We start from the raw sequence: 20,617 nt of genomic DNA on the forward strand, positions 1-20,617 counted from the left end.
AGGGCGGGGACAAGGTCAGAGAGGACAACAAATGAAACACTGAGAGACTCCAGAGACGCCATGTCTGTCCATTTATCTGACTCAACTTTTTCATACAGCGACAGTGACACAAACACTCTGCAGGCATCTGAGCGCCGATCATTTCAGCCAAAGGTCAAACACCCTGGGGGACAGAGGGGGACAGAGGGCGGAGAGAGAGGGCACAGAGAGGGACAGAAGGGAGAGAGAGAGGGCAGGCATTGTAACACTTATAATTTGCTTTAACACATAATCAGGATGCTGGACACACACACACACACACTAATGGTAAATATTGTTTGGGATGACTCACTCACCGAAGGGAATTATTCTACATCAGAAGAGTGTGTGTGTGTGTGTGTGTGTGTGTGTTGGTCCTTTTCTCTCATTTGTGTGTGTGAGATGGAGCGAGAGAGAGCGGGCGAGCGAGGCAGCTGGTAATTGAAAAGCAGGCAGCCATTTTGTGTGTTAGTAGTCGTGCTGATCAGCGGCCTCACTGGACAGAAGGGACTGATCCTAAAACACCTGCAGAGCCTCCTCCTCTTCCTCCTCGTCCTCATCCTCCTCTTCTTCTTCCTCCTCTTCCTCCTCCTCTTCATCATCTCTTTTTTTTCATTTTTAATAATGGCAGCTCATCGTTCTGGTTCTGGTTCAGGACAAATGGCGCTGATTGGTTAGACACCCCCCCCCCCCCATAAAAGTGGACTTTACCTTTAACCTGCTGCGTATGAGGCGAGTCCACATGATCATCAGGACATAAGAGGAACTCATTAAAAACTGCAGAACCGGTTTGATCTGAGGAGCCTGGCAGGAAGTAAACAAGCCCCCCCTTACACACACACACACACACACACACACACACACACACACACCCTGCGTCATCTCATTCATGTTTTTTCTGTCTCTCTGCTGCTTCCTGTCTGTCCCTCCCTCTCTCACCCGACTCCCGCTCACTTTCACTTCACTTGGTGCAGACAGCATACCCGTGTGTGTGTGTGCGTGTGCATGCGCGCACTTGTTGTGAGTCGATATGAGTTGAAAGACAAACAGGAAGCCTCTTGAGTGAGTGTGAATGAGTGTGTGTGTTTATTAATTGTATTAAGATGGAGGGGAAGCAGGAAGAGAGCATCGTTGTCGGGAAAATGGAGGCACGGCTGAATCCTGAGAGAGTCTGTGTGTCTGTGTGTGTGTGTCTGTGTGTGTGAGGACTTTCCTGTGCTGTGAGGACATGCTCGCTGCTTCATGTTCAAAGAGTCGTTTGAAGGTTCAGAGTCGGGTGGAGTGTTCAGAGGCCTGAGAATACATTATGTCAATGAGGGTCCTCACAATTGCAGAAAGTCAGTGAGTGTGTGTGTCTGTGTGTGTGTGTGTGTGTGTCCTCTTCCCCTCCATCCAATCGTTGATAACAGAGTTTCAGTAACCTGAGCTCTGTCTGAACTCTGTGTGAGAACTAACATGCATGAATAACTAAAACATGAACCAATCAGATCCTTTGTTGTTTGTCAGCTTCCAGTCAGCAGCGAGAACCTGAAACATCACAGCACGATCCATTCGGAGCAGCCGAGGTCTTAGATGCATCCAAACTGTCCAGCTGTGGTTAGTGGACTGTCTGTGACAGCTGGGGGACAGTCGGGCTGATCAGGGGCCCAGTTCAGCTCCTGTCCCTGCAGTGGAAACATTTGGATCCTGGTTTGGTTCCAGCATCCTCAGAGGGTTCAGACTCTGATCTGAACTAGATGACTGACAGTCTCAGGACACTATGTCGTTAGCTTCTGCTTACCTGGTGTTTTTCCACTGCAGGAACTGACTCTAGCGCCACACTTCCTCTAATCAGCCTGTTAAGCCTAATAACTTCGGCACCTTTTTCTTCCTCTGAAAATGACCTGTAGAGCAGGAACCTCTACAAAGATGCAGGCCTGTTAGGTCCTGCAGTGGAATCAGACCTCAGCACTGACATCAGAACCTCTCAGCACACTCTTGTGGTTTAAACTCTGACACACAAACATCCCTCACTTCCTGTCTGCATCCAGAGCATCTGTAAATTACCCTGTTAATCCTGACCTGACCAGTTTAACTGTTTGTTTATGAATGTGCAGCTAAAAGGAAAGAAACACAAACAAGCAGTGGACTGAAGCTGCTGTGGATTAGATCTCTCTTAGATCACCACCTTCCCATTAAATATTTATTAGAGTGTGTGTGTGTGTGTGTGTGTGTGTGTGTGTGAAACAAAGGCAGTTTTATGAGTTCTTTCTGCTGCCTGTATGTGAAGTGACAGCTGCAGTGTTGAATCTGTGTTGTGCTCTTGCTCTTGTGTTGTACAGTGTGTGTGTGTGTGTGTGTGTGTGTGTGTGTGTGTGTGGTCTACAGCTGCATGTGTTGCTGTTAAACTTTCATCTCTGCCTGCAGACAGACTCAGTCTATACACCTTTCTTACAGAAGTGACAGACCATGTTGAAATGTGCACCTAAAAAAGCAGGATGTCAACATCAGATTCAAACTTTCCGATGGTCATTGAATGCATCACATGTGACAGACAGCTCCATCGGAAAAAAACAAATTTAATGTAAAAATATTTCCTCACACACACACGTCTGACTGCAGGCATGATGGAGCTGTGACCAATCAGAGCACTCTGACTGATCATGTGACCACTCAGAAAGGGTTAAAACTATCAGCACCTGGATGATATAAAATCAGGACAGTGACAGAAATCTACATCTTCATCGACATGTGTAAACAGGCTTCAGTTGAACCTCAGACGCGTCAGGCAGTCCGTCTCATTACCCATGATCCTTTGCCCCTGCTAATGTAAATCCAGTTGACATTAGTGTTGTAGGATCGGCTGCTCGGAGCAGAGGGGCTCCTCTTCCTCTCTGTTATGGTTGTGAATTATTCAGACGGCTGTTGAGCTGATGGCCCGGCTGGCATTTCCCCTCTGCTAATTGCTCGTTAAACGTTTTGTTTGACCTTTACCAGGAGGACGGAGTTTGGAGAGGTTTGTCTGACGTTCTCAGTCACCTCCTCTCTGCTCGCGCTGAACCACATTTCCCTGCGGGCAGTACAGTGTCAGCGTGATGAAGAACACCGAGCTTCTTCATCCCTCCTGCCACACAACCAGTCTGTGTGTTCAACATAAGCGCAGAGAGCAGTCAGACCTGTGTGACTGCTGCTCACATGTGACTCCATCATGGCTTCCTGCTGGCTGCTGAGGAGGAGAGAGTGTTTTGATTTTTGCTGAATCTTGTTGATGTTTCATTTTTGGAGGAGTTGGTGAAATATTTTGAGCTGCATGTCACATGGTGCATTTAAAATCCAAAAGGAACACTGCGTTTCTATCACGTATTTAAGTTTTTATCTATACATTAACTTCTGTGGTTCAGGGATGTTTTTGTGGAGCTTTAAATCAGTAACATCAGGTGGAAAGAAAACAGAACCAGGTGAAGACTTAAGGATGGATAGAGATGGAGGGATTGCATCCTCTCCTCCGTCTCTCTCCAGCTCCCCTCTGGGCATCCTGCACCTCAGCCTCCAGAGAGGAGGAGGAGGAGGAAGAGGAGTGTGAATTATTAACTGCTCTGCCACTGTAGTAGGGAAGCCTGTCTGTCAGGAGGTAATAATAGATCCACTGCAACACACACACACAGTCAGGCTGAAGTCTGATCACCTTATCAATGTTTCAATACAAGAGGAGCCAGTCTGAGCTCATTAATTATTCATTAGGCTGCAACCTGATTGGTCCATGAAGACAATCAGAGAAAACTTTGTTTCCTGTCTGACTTTCATCCTCCACTGATCAGAGAGAGAGAGAGTGTGTGTGTGTGTGTAGGTGTGTGTGTGTGTGTGTGTCGCCTACTGTCCATCTGTTGAAGCACCAGGAGACATGAAGAGTGTTTACCATGACTCAGGCACACACACACACACTCACACACGCGCGCTCTGGCTGTCTTTGAGGTTTTCAGTTCGTCAGTCGGTCCTGTTAGAAGAAGCTCGGCTGAGCTGAGCTTCAGTTGTTCAGCCTGGTTCATGTCAGGAGAATCATTTGAAGATTTCTGCGGAGTGGAAAATAAACAAATAAATCAAATCCAAAGAATCAGGCGCTGAGGCGGGTATGTTCAGGGCCTCCAGCCTGCAGAGCCGCTCTCTCTCCCTCGGCTGTTTGTTTTCCTGCCTGTGATCTATTAATACATCTGCATGAATCAGAGCTGCTCTGTAGCAGTTAGCCGGCTGTGCGGCAGCTCTGGCTCCGGTCCGAGAACCTCGCCAGCATTCTGTCCACAATCTGGACCCCTGGAAGGAGACGGCGCCTCTGCTGCTCCCTCAGGCGAAGCCGGTGTCAGCTCTCCAAGGCGAGGTCAGGGGTCAGAGTTCAGCGTCTGGGCAGCCTGGAGCTAGGCTGTGTGTTTACTCTGATGTCTGCTCTGAGAGTGTGGCGTGACCAGGATGTGGTCTGGGTTAGTACCTGAGCTGCAGTTCCTCTGTTGGCCACTAGAAAACTATGAAAATATGTCATCTTTCATTTTCATCCACATAAGTCTGCCTGACAGTGACATGTGTCCATTAAGTTAGTAACTGTCAAAGCCTGCAGTTCCTCATGTAGCCACAGGAGGCTGGCTGCGAAGGGACTCAGCTCCTAAATACCTCCATGATGACATGAGCAACCGCTGCTGCTGCTACGCTAAGTTAGCATGGCTGTTAGCTAACATGAGTGGCACAACCGCTGTCTGTCTGTCTCTCTGTCTTCAGCTGTCTGTCTGTCTGTCTTCAGCTGTCTGTCTGTTTTTCTGTCTCTCTCTTTGGCTGTCTGTCCATCTGTCTGTCTGTCTCTCTGTCTTTGGCTGTCTGTCTGTCTGTCTGTCTTCAGCTGTCTGTCTGTCTGTCTGTCTCTCTGTCTTCAGCTCTCTGTCTCTCTGTTTTTTCTGAGCGTCGTCTCTGCAGATTTCTTTATTTACGTGTCTCGGAGACACGGCCTGTTTGTGTCTGCGTCCCTCCTGCTCGTTGGTGTCTGTCTGTCCGTCTCTGTGTGGGGAGATTAAGCGGAGCAGAGTTCACACTCACACACATCACAGCCACTTAACAGAGCACTAATTGATTTGGCTCTTTTCTGGCCCAGTGGAGGGGACGATGGATGGACCGAGGAAGAAAGAGAGGAGGAGGAGGAGGTCTTTGAAGTCTGTCTCTTCCTCCATCAGATGAGGACAGAGTTTAATCCACTTATGTAATCAGGAGAGAGCAGCCAAAGGAACATACAAGACAGCAAACCTACATCTGTTTGAGTCCAAATGATCTGTATTATTATTCCACCTGTGCTCTGCTGGCCGGACTCTCACAGCTCTGGCTTCAGTCTGAGCTGCTGTTGAACCAGCTTTGATTTGGACCAATCAGAGTCCAGTGAGGAAGTGATGTCAGTGCTCTTTGTTGATTCATAAAGACACAACCATCCTCCACACACATGCTAACTGCTACATGCTAGCTGTCAGAGCGAGTTGATCAGCTGTTGAGTCCTTTGTGGTCCAGTTGTTAGTTTGTCAGGACAGTCTTCATGATGGTTGTGTTGCAGTGGTTTCTCAGAGTTTGTATCAGATTCTGAAACTTTCAGATCAAACCATGTGTTTGAGTTTTGTTCGGCTTCCTCTGAGGCTCCTCAACATGTTAGATTTGAAACTTTGGCTTCTGTTTTTAAAATAAAATCAGGAAGGTCACCGCGTCAACGAGGGACAGACAACATGGCCGACAGCCTCACAGTCAAAACATACAAGCAACAGATTCAGCAGATGGAGAGAGAGGGAGAGAGAGGCTGAGCTTCAAAGCAGTGTAAGGTTTCATGGGAGGAGGGGGGCGAGAGACTCTGACTGTGGAACAGAGAGAGAGGGATAAGTGGATGATGATGGACGTGCTCTAAAGTGGAGAGCTGGGTTTCATTCAGATGGAAAGCAAACAGAGGGACGGGGCGAGCTGCATAGAGAAATAAAGAGATAAATAGAGAGAGAGGGATCGATAGACAGATGAGAGGCTGCCCTTGAAAGCATCATGCTGCCTTCACATAAAGAGGGAAAACCAGGAGACCTGATACTGTAAAACCCCCGAGGAGGAGGACAGCGGTGAGGGAGGAAGAAACCTCTCCTCTGATCCCTCTCATCCCGCGGTTTGATGCTGATCTGCCTCTGCGCCATCTTTTGTCTCCCCCCCGAGGTTTCGCAAACAAATCAGATGTTCACTTCTTCTTCTGTGGTGTTTTTTAAATACAGTTTATGACACCTGGCAGTCTCAGCTGAACGTTACGCTGACGATGCAGTCGTTTACATCGTTTGCAGGAGCGGCTGAGGACAGAAGGTTCAAAACAAACATGTTGATGTTTGATTATTTCAGAGCTGCCGAATCTGTGAGTGCAGGCTGTGGCTGCAGTAAATCCACCTTCTACACTGTGGAGACCCACGTCTTCTGCTTGATGTTGGGCTGTTTGTGTGTCTCCTCTGTTTTATTCCTGAGCGTTGGTGATGATGGAGGCCGTCATGGTCACATGGTGCATCCGGTGCAGCAGGAGGTAGGGTCAACAGCTGAGGAAAAGATGGTGGCCGTGGTTAAATGTATTTTCTTTATGGATCCCAGGATTCAAAGCCAAACAGTGAACTGCTAAATGCTAGTTGAAATGTGTGCATCATGATAAACAGGAAGTCTTCCACAGACAGACCACGCCACCATAGTGACCTGAGACCACACCGAGAATGTTCGGCGTCCATCTTTGCAGCCGAAAGCAGAGACAGTGGTGGTTGGTTCAAAGTCGGATTTCCTTTGAGTGACCAGTTTAAAGCAGGCACGGTGTGTTCAGGGACCATGGTTCACTCTGTGACCAACACAGACTTTATCGTACCTCAAGGATGATGTCTGCTCTGTGCTGTTCCAAAGGAGGGGGGTATGTGTGAAGAAATGAACAGAACACAGAGACTCATCTGAAGCAATTAAAGTCTATGAATAGCTCTCTGCACCAATTAAAACTACACTGCAGCAGAAAAAGCCGACAATGTGTTTTCTGTGTGTGTTTGTTTTTTATTATCCCTCTGCTCACAGCGCTCTGATTGGTCGAACACAGCAACACTTCTTGTAACCTCGGTGTTCGTGTTAAAAATCAGAGATGAAATATAACTTGGGACCCTTCGTTGTCATGGTTACAGTGATAACAAATACATCAACAACGACTACTTGTTGACACAAACAACATGTTTCCCTGCGGTGGAGATAAACAGCCTCCTCGACCCCTGGTGGCCGCGTGCAGCATAGATAAGGACTGTTTGATCATTTGTATTGATCACTTATTGGATGGCGCGCATGGTCATGATTAACAGCTGCTGTGGTGCTGTGGCACCGCCTCCGGAAACAGCAACATGTTTCCTGTAGGTAAACAACACAGGCTGTAAATAAAGAAGGATGAAGGCTCAAGCTGCCGCCATCTTGGCAGCACCTAAGTCCACCTAAACTCCTGGTTAACCCGAATAAAACCCACGGAGCTGAGGTGGGCGGGATGGAAGCATGTTACTACTGCTGTGTCATCTCTCCATACTCGACCTCTGTGTGTGTGTGTGTGTGTGTGTGTGTGTGTGTGTGTGTGTGCATACAGTATGATAGAGAACTATACCTTCACTGTTCATGCATAATGCAACATGTGCATATTTATCACACATATTCCTGTTTACTTTGTGTGTGTGTGTGTGTGTGTGTGTGTGTGGATCTTACAGGTGCCCCCCCCCCCGCAGCTATGTAGGCTGGGTAATGGAGACATCAATTATTCAGGAGTGACACAGTCTATCACATGAAATACCATTCACTGTGTGTGTGTGTGTGTGTGTGTAAAGAAATATGATGTGTGATTGTGTTTGTGTCTCTTCATTCGTTCTCTCTGACATTTCCTCCAAATGTTCTGCTGCTCAATTATTCACAAGCTGTAGAGAGAGAGAGGACAAACGACACAGAGAGTGAATGGAGAGAGAGAGGATTGTGTGTATTCAGTTGTTGTAGGTCTGAGTTTTTATTTGCTGTAACTTTGTCAGTTAGAGGAGGACAACAGAGCACATTGTAGTGTTAGGCTAAATGCTAACAGTCACTGAGGGATGAGAAGACGCCAAACACCAGCTGATGTCGTTAGCATTGAACCGGGGGTGTACAGTCACTCTTTATATCAGTATGTTTAAAAACTCTACCTTTAGCTGAAAAGCATCATGTTAGCATAACAGACTGATGTCGGGGCCTCTCAGACAGCTGACCGTGTACATCACGGGGTTAAATGTGTAACAGCCCCACACATACTGCAGCTAGGTTAATGTGACTGTAATGTAACTGAGCTAGCATATTAGCTCAGCGTAGAAACACTAACAATAGCATGTTAGCATTGTTAGCTGCGTCACAGCAGAGAGCACAGAGAGGCAAAACCAAGATGGCCGCCCACCTCAGCAGGAGGAGACGTTTTAAAAGTGTGTGATGGAAAGTGACTGTTTTCTCCCTCCCTCCTTCTCTCTCTCTCTCAGGACGGGGAGGCGGAGTCAGTGTTATCGCATCATCTATCGCCACATGGAGCGAACTCTGACCCAGCAGGAAGTTCGACTTGTCCACCAGCAGATAGAACACACTGCAGAGCGTGAGCTGGGTGTGCAGGGCCGATATTGACTCTCTCTCTCTCTCACACACACACTCACACACACACACTCACACACAGTGCTCCCTCCTCTTCGGGCTGAAACATATGAGTCTGACATGTGTCACCTTTAACTTCCAAACACATCCTGAGCATGCTCAGTGCAGTCACGCACCGACAGACGTAGGTTTACTGAACGCAGCCAGACGCCAACAGCTGCTCTGTGACTGAGTCAGCGGTTGCAGCATGGACCTGTGAGGACAGACCTGTGAGGACAGACCGACAAAGCCCGCCGGCAGGTTGGAGGCGTTAGAACAAGCAGCCAGACCTGTCAGATTTCTTCCTGAAGTTTGTTTGTAGACATGATGTGTGTCTGTTTGTGTAGAGGAGCAGTGACCAATGAGAACACACTGGCTGATCATGTGACATGATCATATTTATTTCACTGAGAAAAGCAGGAAGGACACTTCATAAAACAATATTTAGAGCTATAGTGAAGAAGTGATTTGAGTTTTTGAATAAAAACATGAAACTGCTCACGCTGTGTGTCGAGGTGTTGATGTTTGACGTGATGTGTGATCAGTGCCGGGCAGACGTGACGTGATGTCACACAGCTGGCTGGATACAACCAGTTACTTTTTGTGAACGTGACATCTTCACCCTCTGAGAGAGGGCGGTGGGTCACCGAGGTCACACTAAACACTGATGGATGGACCCACGCTGAGGCACTGAGGCCTCACGCACTGTCCTCATGCCTCCCTGTCAGTGTGTGTGTGTCTGTCAGTCCCTGTGTGCCAGCATGGAGGCGTTAAATGGCTCCACCTGTCACTCCACTCAGAAATGCAATGAATTCTGGGAGCTCTGCTGTAGTGACACACACACAGCTTTGTCACCCTGCTCCCTCATTTGTTGTCTTGCTGGAAAGTCACTACAAGCGAGCTAGATGGAGGCCGTCATGGAGGCCAGCATAGAGGCCGTCATAAAGACCGTCATGTAGGCCGGCCATCATGGAGGCCAGCCGTCATGGAGGCCATCAATTTTGAAGCGACCCACTCCAAAGCCGTTAGCTACTAGCTAGCTAAAGGCTGTTCCATACTCCGCGAGACAAAGAGCGGAGAACGCACTCCACGGGTGGTAAGAGATAAAAAAAAGGTCTTTTCCGCACTGAGGTACCATACTCCGCGAGACGTGTGTGTGCAGAACTCCTCATACGGCCCGCCCACTAAACTATAAGGAAAGACTTTACTGAGTTTTTTAACACACCACAAGGACGTGTGGCAAGAGGGCATTATACAGAGAGGGTGCCTGCAACAGCGTGAGATGTCCGGCGATGAGTTGTGAAAATGCGACATTAAAAGTAACAATAGCAAAGATTCAGTGTTTGTGCCTTTATGACCACATTTGCACATCTACTGTGTTCCAATGTGCCTGCGATACTTCAAACTGTCCGGTGATGAGCTGTGAAGATGCGACATTAAAAGTAACAATAGCAAAGATATACAGACATTGTTAACGAGCCTATTATGCCCGGGTATGTAGGAGTATATAGAATGGTAATAACAGTCACCATCTGGTATGTGTGAAGGGCTGTCTGGAGTTATTGGTGACAAATCACCCTGACTTGCCTTTCTTTCTTTCTTTTATTGCTCATCATGCAAAACCGGTATGGTCTTATCTAAATCTGTTGAATCAGCGCTGTTTATACACCTACCTATATACCTGGAGAGGCTCTTGCGCTTCTCCACTTTCATCACGCCCACAATAAATTCCGACCAATCACAGCATGGTTGCCGCACAGCCTTGAAAGACAAAGTTCGGCCCGGACCCTGTGCACAACAGTGCGGATCAGCGGGCGGTCAGAGACAAAAAAATGACGTCATTTTGTGGGCGTAACGTCTGCACGGGGGAAAAATGTCTTTGTCTCGCGGAGTATGGATCCAGCTTAAGACCCTATTCAGACTGGGGAACGTCAATCCAGCTCGGGTGGGACCAAATCTGAATTCCTTTCACGCCGGATACGTTTAGACCTATTTTCAAATCTGGATTTTGCGCACCTGTCCATGCTCAGTCCGCCTCAATCTGGCTTCCTTGCTGTCCTCCAAACCACTAGGTGGCACCTCGTAAAACTCAGCCCTCGCTCAGAGAGACAGGGCGTCGTTCACTTCCTCATAGTCGATTCCTCTGCAGCCGTGTCAAAAATAAACATGTGACGTCACAACCATAAACACTAGCCACATTTCAATAGTCTTAGCTCACATTACAGATTAAATGCTAGCAGCTGATTGATTGGCGGCTGTCATGGCCGCCTTCTGTGAGGATCAGGGTTTTGGCGCAAGACTCTGAAGTTACCGGGGTGCAGGAAAATCTAAACCTGAACCCTCAGACAGCTCAGGCACTCTCCAAAAGTGTGTTCACTGCCAAAGTCTGAAACCCAGAGGGGTCCACACACACACACACTCACAAACACACACACGCTCATTTGAATAGAGCTCATTAGAAAGAGGCTCACTCATTCACACACAGCAGAACAAGCAGACAGCGCTCTGTCAGTGTGCCGAGGCGATACGCTGGCTTAGCCTGCTGCGATCATACACTGCCACACTCAAGTCCACACACACACACACAGCCAAATGACACTCTGCCAATCATGCTGGTGGAGGCTGTCTGCCTTGGATGGCTCTGCTCGTCACTCTGGTCGAGTTAAAGCTGAGCTCTGACAGTTTGAGGCCAGGCTACAGTTAGGACACAGGAAGTACACCTGAATATTCAATCAGAGCTTTCGATAAGAAATATCAATGACACAGTCCTGCAGTCAGGATTTACCCAGATCCATGTGAGAGCTTCAGGAGGCCTGGGCTGTGTCAGGTCTGAAGATGCTTCATGGAGTTTATGTTTCAATGATTGGATTAAAGTTTCACAGATTTGCAGGAGCGCAAAAATTTTAAAGGTCACACATTTACAACCGTAAAGACTCTTCTTCAGTCAGCTGAGTTAGCTTACCTCTGTATCAGCACAGGGCCGAGTTACAGCTCGCTAGCAGTTGCTAGCTAACTTAGCTAAATTAGCTAGCTTTTCATATCATATGTGTTTTGTCCACTGGGTTAGATTTTAGCTGAGAGTAAACTGGTGAGACGATGGTGTCTGTGTCTGTGTGTCTGTGTGTGTGTGTGTCTGTGTGTGTGTGTCTGTGTGGGTGTGTGTGTCTCTGTCTGTCTGTGTGTGTGTCTGTGTGTGTGTGTGTGTCTCTGTATGTGTGTGTGTTGGAGCTGTCCGTGTCCTTCTGATGTCACATGGGGACAGGGTGGCAGATTACTTTGAAGACACCTTCACGCCTTGTGACCCGCCACTGTGTCTCAGGTGGCTCCTGTGTGTGTGTGTTTCTGTGTGTGTCTGTGTGTGTCTGTGTGTGTCCTGTGAGCTCGGCCTCCTGTGTGTCTCTGTCTGTGTGTGTCTGTGTCTCTGTGTGTGTGTGTCTGTGTGTGTCTCTGTCTGTGTGTGTCCTGTGAGCTCAGCCTCCTGTGTGTCTCTGTCTGTGTGTGTGTCCTGTGAGCTCAGCCTCCTGTGTGTGTGTCTCTGTGCGTGTGTGTCTGTGTGTGTCCTGTGAGCTCAGCCTCCTGTGTGTGTGTCTCTGTGTGTCTCTGTCTGTGTGTGTCCTGTGAGCTTAGCCTCCTGTGTGTCTCTGTCTGTGTGTGTGTCTCTGTGCGTGTGTGTCTGTGTGTGTCCTGTGAGCTCGGCCTCCTGTGTGTGTGTGTCTGTGTCTGTCTGTGTGTGTCTGTGTGTGTGTCCTGTGAGCTCGGCCTCCTGTGTGTCTGTGTGTGTGTCTGTGTGTGTCTGTGTGTGTGTCCTGTGAGCTCGGCCTCCTGTGTGTCTGCTCTGGATTGATTGGATCCTGTTCAAAGACTCAGAGTGACCTCTGCCAGGAGAGGACGTCCTGCGCCGTGTCCACCCCATCACAGACTGATGTGTCCCACACAGGCCCTCAGTCACAGAAGAGAATCTTCTGGAAGGTTCAGGGATATTTAAGGAGTCCTGTCCTGTAAAGGCCCACAGGCCGAGCACACGCTGTCTGCGTGACATCACAGACTCTGAAGGTCCTGATGGTCTTTGAATGCATCATGTGGTGCAGAAATGAAACCAAAGAAAAAGTTGGAGTGAGCGTTGTGCTCCATCAGCTCCGAACACACTGAGGATATAAACGCAGCATGCCCTGATGTTTAACATGGTGGCCGCCATGTGTGGTCATGTGCTGGTCTTGGGTCTGGGTCGTGGTCTGGGTGTAGATCAGCCATCTGGTTTTCAGATGAGGCCTCAGCACGTCTTCTTCAGGACACTTGGCTGGTTCTATGAGGTGCAGCCTCCACATGCTCAGAGAAATGAATTTCTGATGTGCTTCCATGTTTCCAGTCCAGCGACGTCTCCCCCAGTGCATGCTGGGATTTGTTCTGTTTGCCTTGCTTCATGTAGAATCTCTGAGAGGCTGTTTGGCTCCACTGGATCAGAGTCTGAAGCAGCAGCAGGAGGAGTCCTTAAAGTCTGAGAGAGAGCCTCTGAAAGACTGAACACACAAACACACACACACAGACACACAGAGAGACACACACACACACACACACACAGAGACACAGACAAACACACACACACACACAGAGACACAGACACACACACACACACAGAGACACACAGACACAGACACATAGAGACACACACACACAGACACAGACAAACACACACACGCAGACGCGCGCACACACACACACACACACAGACACACACACAGAGACACACACAGGCACACACAGACACACACAGGCACACACACCCACACAGAAAGACACACAGAGACACACACAGGCACACACACAGACACACACAGAGACACACACACAGAGACACACACATGCACACACACACACAGAAACATGCACAGCTCTGCTTTCTCTGACACTCAGACCTTGTCTCCGGTGCTGTTTAAAGCTCGGGCCGCTCTGGCGCCCCCTGCAGGTTGCAGGTGTGAGGCAGTGAACGCAGCACTTCCTGCCGCTTCGCTCCTCTTCATCTGCCATCAGCAGATCTCAAATCCTCATTTAGACTTTTGTCACTTCGTCTGCTCTCAGCCCTCCAGCTGTGCGGACAGATCTGTCAGATAAAAAAATACAGTCCGTCTGTCTCCGGTATGTCCACAGGAGGCACCGAGCCAGGCCACATCAGGGTTAACAGACAGACATTTACCTGAAGGAGTTAAAAACATGGTGTCATCGGCAAACCATGCAAACCAAATGCAGCCATGTTAAGACAGCAAACTACCCATGATGCACCACTCTGTGGATTCTAAATAAAAACACATCCGACCCTGGGAGGGGGGGGGGGGGGTCTGCAGGTCTTTGTGTGTCTGACGGAGCAGCCTCTGATTTATCCTCTGCCTGCAGTCGCTCTACTCTCGGTCCAATGAGGCGTCCACAGTCTCAGTCACGATGAGTATGAGGCGAACCCGATGCCCCCCCGCTGAGCGCCGCGTCTCCGTGTTCAGGGGTTTCACTTGATCTGTGCAAATCCACTAAATGCATGCGTCCACACACCCACAGCACGTCTCCAGCATCTGCTCCTGTGTGTGTGTCTGTGTGTGTGTGTGTGTGTGTGTGGAGGTTGGAGGGCGACTGACTACACCCATCTGTCACTCTCCCTCTCCTCCCACGTCTCCTCCATATGAGACAATAAGGACACGAGGACACAATGATGAAGACGTCCAGGTGGTGACGGGGGCCTCAGATCAGCTCGGAGTTTAAAGTTACACTTCGCAGATGTAGAATCAGCTCCGTCTGATCCGACCGAGTGTGTGTGATCACTGTGTGTGTGTGTGTGTGTGCTCTGATCAGTGTGTGTGTGCTCTGTGCAGGACACACACACTGATCACACAGTGCTCACAGCACTCTGATGGGTTACCAACTGAACGTTAGAATTTCTACATCTTTTTTTTTAATGAGAAATTGACAGATTTGATTTAAAGCTAATGATGAAAGTGTCCAAATTAAATTTGAGGAATAAATGTGTGAGTTTGCTTCTCTTTACGAATCCAGTGTCAGACATGTTTTTCCACTCTCTCTCTGATTCTCGGTGCTTTCCTCTCTGAAAAATAGTAGCTGGAAGGAGTCTGGGAAGGGGGCAGCCCCACACGTCAGTGTGGTGTTGTTAGGATGGAGGATGAGGAGTGGTTGCCATGGTGATTTATCTGGGCTGTCCCCCCCCACACACACACACACACACTTTGTTTCTCCTCCATTCCCTCTTCAGCGGCGTGTTTTACAGTCAGAACTGATCTGCATACTACCTACCGGTTCATATTTCACACACACACACAGAAAATGGATGTAATGGCTTTGAGTTAGGCAGCATATTGGAAATGCCAAGTCAATGTCTCAGAAGCTAAATCAGCCTCTGTGTGTGTGTGTGTGTGTGGAGTGTGTGTGTGTAGGGCAGGTATTTTTAGAAGAATCAGGCTGTTAGCAGTTCATTCTGCTTCACACACACACACACACAGGTTGTGATGAAGACGTTTTATCCACAGAGGCGAACACAACACCTCAGGAATGTGTGTGATCTGTTGTCGTGGAAACGGCTGCAGAGATGGAGAGAAGTCCTCCCTGCATCCATTACACCCTCTGTCGAGTAGAAGACACGCAAACGGGGAGCAGAGCTCCGTTCAGGTCACGTGGGACAAAAATGGGACGACTGTCCACTGCTCACAGCCTGGCAGCTGCTGCATGGAGCTGTGTGTGTCTGCGGCGTGTTGTGTTGTGTGGTGTTGTGCTGTGTCTGCGTTGTGTTGTGTTGTGCTGTGCTGTGTTGTGTTGTGTTGTGTTGTGTTGTGTTGTGTTGTGTCTGTGTTGAGATGTGTCTGCGTTGTGTTGTGTCTGTGTTGTGTTGTGTCTGTTGTGTCTGCGTTGTGTTGAGTTGAGTTGAGTTGTGTTGAGTTGTGTTGTGTCTGTGTTGTGTTGAGTTGTGTTGAGTTGTGTCTGCATTGTGTTGTGTTGAGTTCTGTTGTGTTGTGTCTGTGTTGTGTTGTGTCTATGTTGTGTTGTGTTGTGTCTGCATTGTGTTGTGTTGTGTCTGTGTTGTGTCTGTGTTGTGTTGTGTTGTGTCTGTGTTGTGTTGTGTTGTGTGTGTCTGTGTTGTGTCTGCGTTGTGTTGTGTTGTGTCTATGTTGTGTCTGCGTTGTGTTGTGTTGTGTTGTGTTGTGTCTGTGTTGTGTTGTGTTGTGTTGTGTTGTGTTGTGTTGTGCTGTGTTGTGTTGTGTTGTGTCTGTGTTGAGATGTGTCTGCGTTGTGTTGTGTCTGTGTTGTGTTGTGTCTGTTGTGTCTGCGTTGTGTTGAGTTGAGTTGTGTTGAGTTGTGTTGTGTCTGTGTTGTGTTGAGTTGTGTCTGCATTGTGTTGTGTTGTGTCAGAGGTCAGGCTGCTGTCTCATGTCCACGTGTGTCTCTGTGTGAATAATAATTTCACAGGACCGTGAGGCTGAGCTGCCCCCCCACCCCCACCCAGATGAGACTCTCTAAACAACCTGCTGTGGGAGCGGCCACAAACGGCGACAGGTGAGCACTCTGTTGTCATGGAAACGAGGTACAATGTCACTGTGGAGAGCTGAGGTCTGAGGTCAGCCTGCCCTCACACAGGGACTCTTTGCAGGCGTCTTTCTGAAGAGTCCCTCTGCACGGCCGGACAAACCAACGCCTCACTCAGGCCTTTATGAACCGTGGCTAAATGTCAGCTGTAAATACTAAGAGCTGCTAAATGTTAGCGGCTCGTGTTGATGAGAAACAATCTGCCAGAATAAAAATGTCACAGCAGCATGGAATTGGATGGAATTCTCCCATCTGCTACAAACTTCTCCACCATTTACACTTTACATGCAGTGCAGTCATACAACCACAGGGGGCGCTACATGAACATGTATCACTTCTATTGGTGGTTAATTAGTAGATGAATATTCCAGATGTGTCCAGATTGTGCACATGTGCTGACTGCTGCATGCTAGCTTGTTGACGGATGGTTCATCCAATCAGCTGCCAGCACCTGTCCTCTACAGAGGACCTGGGGGTTTATCTCCTCAGTGAGAGTAGGTATCAGAGCATGCTCCTTCAAACAGAGCTCACCCAGCGGGTTAACGCCTCAGTCATGTGTGCATGAAGCAGACGCTCAGATCATACAGACGCCACCTAACTGGGTTTGCCTACGCCACAGGGACGGGCGGCTCATAGACCGCCGCTAACTCTGTTAGCTATGCTGTAACTCGATCACACAGTGTGAGGAGGCCTCGCACACACACACACAGGGTTAGGAGTGTGAACGGGGAAACATCGCGGGTGTCAGAGACGTGTGGACGGAACCCGAACAGAGCTGTTGTGTTGCTGCTTGTGTGTTCGTTTGTGGTGTTGTGCAGTGAAACCAGCCCACAGACGTGGCTAAGCTAATATCTGATCATATCACAGTATGAAGCAGCTGGCTGGCTAACCACCACTGTCCTCAAAGGAGTGTCCTTCTCTCTGAGGTGGGGGTGAGCAGCTGAGTCCTGTCCTGTGGAGGTGGCTCTCCTGTGCTGAGCTGCACACTGATGTCTTTAAGGCTCCTCTTCCTCCTCCTCCTCCTCTTCCTCCTCCCTCTCCACATGTTACGGGCCTGCTGAGGGATGAAGGTGTCAAACAGATGTTGCTTTTCTGTCCTCTCCATGTCTTGAGCGATAATGATGTGTGTGTTCATGTTTATGGAGCTGCAGAGGATATCCTCCAATAGTCTTCCTCCTCCTCTTCCTCCTCCTCCTCTGCTGATGAAGCTGCTCTGTGATTAAAGTGTTCCACAGATGCCTCTTCCTCCTCCTCCCTCTCTGAAAGTGTGAGAATCATGCAGCCCCTCCTCCTCTTCCTCCTCTGTAAATCTAATAAAGTCCGTCTTCTCCAGACACTTGTCCCTCCTGTTTTTCTCTCCTCCTCCTCCTCCTCCTCCTCTTCCTCGTCCTGTTAAAGTGCTGATGAGGCTGTGGTGCGATTAAGGAGGTTCTCCACAGATGTTCCCCTGTGATTGATTGCTTCATTTATTGTCTGAGGGCGGAATGTAATAAACTCATTAGCACACTGAGTGTGTGTGTCTGTGTGTGTGTGTGTGTGTACTGTCATGACCTGAGTGTCCAGCGCTGTCTCTCTGTGTCTCTGACATTGATTAATGGAGGTTTTCCTCCCTCTGTGGTGAGTCGCCGTGTCGTCCTGATGTGTTTAAATAAACCCGTCACAGTTCAGGAGAAGTTTTACCTGTTTGATGTGTTTGACTCACAAACTCGCAGAATTCCATCCTCCAGGCTCTGAGCTGGTGTTGAACCAGGTTAGGTTCTGACCAATCAGGGTCCAGTCAGGAAGGTCTGTCAGTTCTGTCCAATCAGAGTCCAGTTAGGAAGGTCTGTCAGTTCTGTCCAATCAGAGTCCAGTCAGGAAGTGCTGTCAGTTCTACTTACTAGCTGCTACATGCTAGTTGCTACATACTAGCTGCTGCATGCTAGCTTCTGCATGCTAACTGCTACATGCTAGCTGTCAGAGCCTTGTTATGTTTTGTCTTTGATCTGATTTGTCATCAGCTCCTGACTGACAGGTGGTTCATCCAATCAGCAGATGAGTCTGTAACAGCAGGAGGTCAGTGAGTCTGTTTCTGGCTGAGCTCTGTGGTTTGTGGATCTCTGGTCTAAGGTTTCTGGACTGTGGTGGATCTGTGGTTGACCTCTGACCCCTGTGTTTGTGCACTCAAACATAAAGAGCCACATTCTTGTTTCTGCAGCTTGCAGAGTGAGTGCTGTGAGGACGAGGCTGAGGATCGATACAGCCGCTCATGTTGCTCCACATCGGCTGTCCTCCATCTTTCCCGCTCGGCCTGGCAGTGAGCTTTATCTGGACTCTGGCAGCAGACCTCGTACCTGTGCTTCAGGTGTGCATGTCTCTGTTACTGCAGGAGTCCAGCAGTAGGGGCCCAGCAGATCTGCTGGGGAAGCCTGGTCGTGTTGCTGGTCTTCTGTGAGGCGGCGTCCTCCCTCCTGCCAGCTGGCCGTCTCTGCTGAGCCTGGACGTGGACTTTGTTCCTGTCTGCGGGCCAAATGATTTCTGCTGTCTGTGCTGCTATCAATAGACGATCACATGACAGGCACGTGAGGCCCTGTGAGGCTGCTGGAAGAGGTCCGCCCCCCAGCGTGCGGCCCTGGCCCTGCTCAGCCCTCAGCAGAGTATATTTAGAGATGACCCAGTTCTGAGGGTCTGTCAGGGTGCGCCGCTTCCTGCAGGAGGACTGAAATACAGACCTGAACTCCAGCAGCACACAAACACATCGTTTAATCACATCTGATGTCTGCACCGTCCCCTGGTGGACTCACACTCGTCCTCTGATTTGTCCTGTGAGGCCGTCACACTGATGGTAGACACCTTTCAGCAGCTTCCCTGTCAGCCCGTCCACGCCGCACAGACGCCGCTCACACTGAAACATCAAAGTCACGACCCTCACTTTGTTTTTCAGTCAGTCTCTGCTGGTTTCCCACAATAACTCCTGCACGTCAGCTTATCTGCTGAGTACACAGTTTTAAAACCACCACTAAAACGACAGGACAACCACGGGACACAAACCTAACTCCTCTTTCTCAGTGTAGTGGTTTCAGTGAGCAGGCCCGGTGGCAGAGCCCGGTGTGTGTCTGGACCATCCTGCGGAGCTGCTGTCACTCACTCTCAGCCCACTAATCTACTTTGAGCACAGAATGTGGGCCGTGTGCCGGAAGAGGAGCTCGTGACCCATTTAAACATCAGAACTCCGTTTTAGCCTCGGCTGCTGTGAAATGCTGCCGGACCCGTTGGTGGCGGCCGGCCGCTCCCTCGCAGCCTGGATTCCGGTCCCCGCTGCTTCACACGTAGCGCTGCTCTGGAGGGACGGCGGGCCGGGATCCGCCCCATTTACACCCGCAGCTGAAACCCCAGAGAGCCAGGCCGCTATTTCAGCTCCGAGCTGCAGCCTGCCCTGGAGTGCCATGAATGCATCGCAGCCAGATGTGTTCAGAGGCTTTAAACTTTCATGGAAAACACATGACTGCACACAACAGACGCACAACAGCAGGCTAACATAAAGACCAGAAGAAGAAACGACCACACACTAGCCACACGTTTACACATGGACACCGAGGCCTGGACCAAGCAACAGGGGCGTGTCCAAATGAAGCCTAATATCACGTGACCAACGGCAAACGAGGCCCGTTTGTCTGCAATCACGCTGCCTCGTTTTATGCTTCCATGATTTAAAAAAGGCCCAGGACACCGAGAGTGTTAGCGTGATTGCATCGAGGATGGAGCCATCAACAAAGAAAAGTTAAATTATATTAAAAATTAAATTATAAATAGAAATATGAATTGGCACATTTATTTAGACCTCATTCAGGGTATTTCGTTTCTTTATATCTTTATCACAGATTGCTCAGTAAGGAAAGGGTTAAATTCATTTAGGTTCATAAACTGATCTGAGAGAAAACAGGAAACAGGTTGTTGATGTGTACAACCTAACCTGTCAGCTGTGAGCTGTCACTCCTCCTCTTCCTCCTCCTCTTCCTCCTGCTCCTCCTCCTCCTGCTGCGGCCTGTTCACCTGACTTTACCTCAGTGTTTTTGTGCTGACATGTTGATTCTTCTTATTCTGGGTCATCTCTGGTTGCGTCTCTTTGTGTCTTTGCGGCCTCGGTGCCGACTCGGTGCCGCTGCGAGCCCGGGCCGCAGTTAAACTGTCCGGTGACGTCATAACGTGATTTAATGAAATGAAGACGTGCTGCCGTCAGTCTGAGAGCCGAATAAAAACAAACAGGGTCAGACTGGAAGAGTCCGGATCCCGCGGGACCTCCTCACCCTGCAGGCTTCCCCCCATACATGGTTAATGAGCGGCCGCTCCCTGCTGCAGGCTGAGAGCTGCTCACTATTTATTT

The 20,617-nt window shown here is 49.1% G+C and overlaps 1 protein-coding gene across 1 annotated transcript in view; it reads left to right on the top strand.

Moving 5' to 3' along the window:
- Nucleotides 1–9,178, top strand: part of LOC114453627 (phenylalanine--tRNA ligase, mitochondrial-like) — a 55,004-nt gene extending 45,826 nt beyond the window's left edge. Inside the window, exon 12 of the mRNA XM_028433581.1 lies at nucleotides 8,535–9,178. Within this exon, the coding sequence (XP_028289382.1) occupies nucleotides 8,535–8,673 (139 nt within the window). The 3' untranslated portion in view covers nucleotides 8,674–9,178. The remainder of the gene's footprint in view (nucleotides 1–8,534) is intronic.
- The last annotated feature ends 11,439 nt before the right edge of the window (nucleotides 9,179–20,617 follow it).

The sequence above is a fragment of the Parambassis ranga genome, chromosome 20, assembly GCF_900634625.1.
Source record: "Parambassis ranga chromosome 20, fParRan2.1, whole genome shotgun sequence".
NCBI classification, from domain to species: Eukaryota; Metazoa; Chordata; class Actinopteri; family Ambassidae; genus Parambassis; species Parambassis ranga.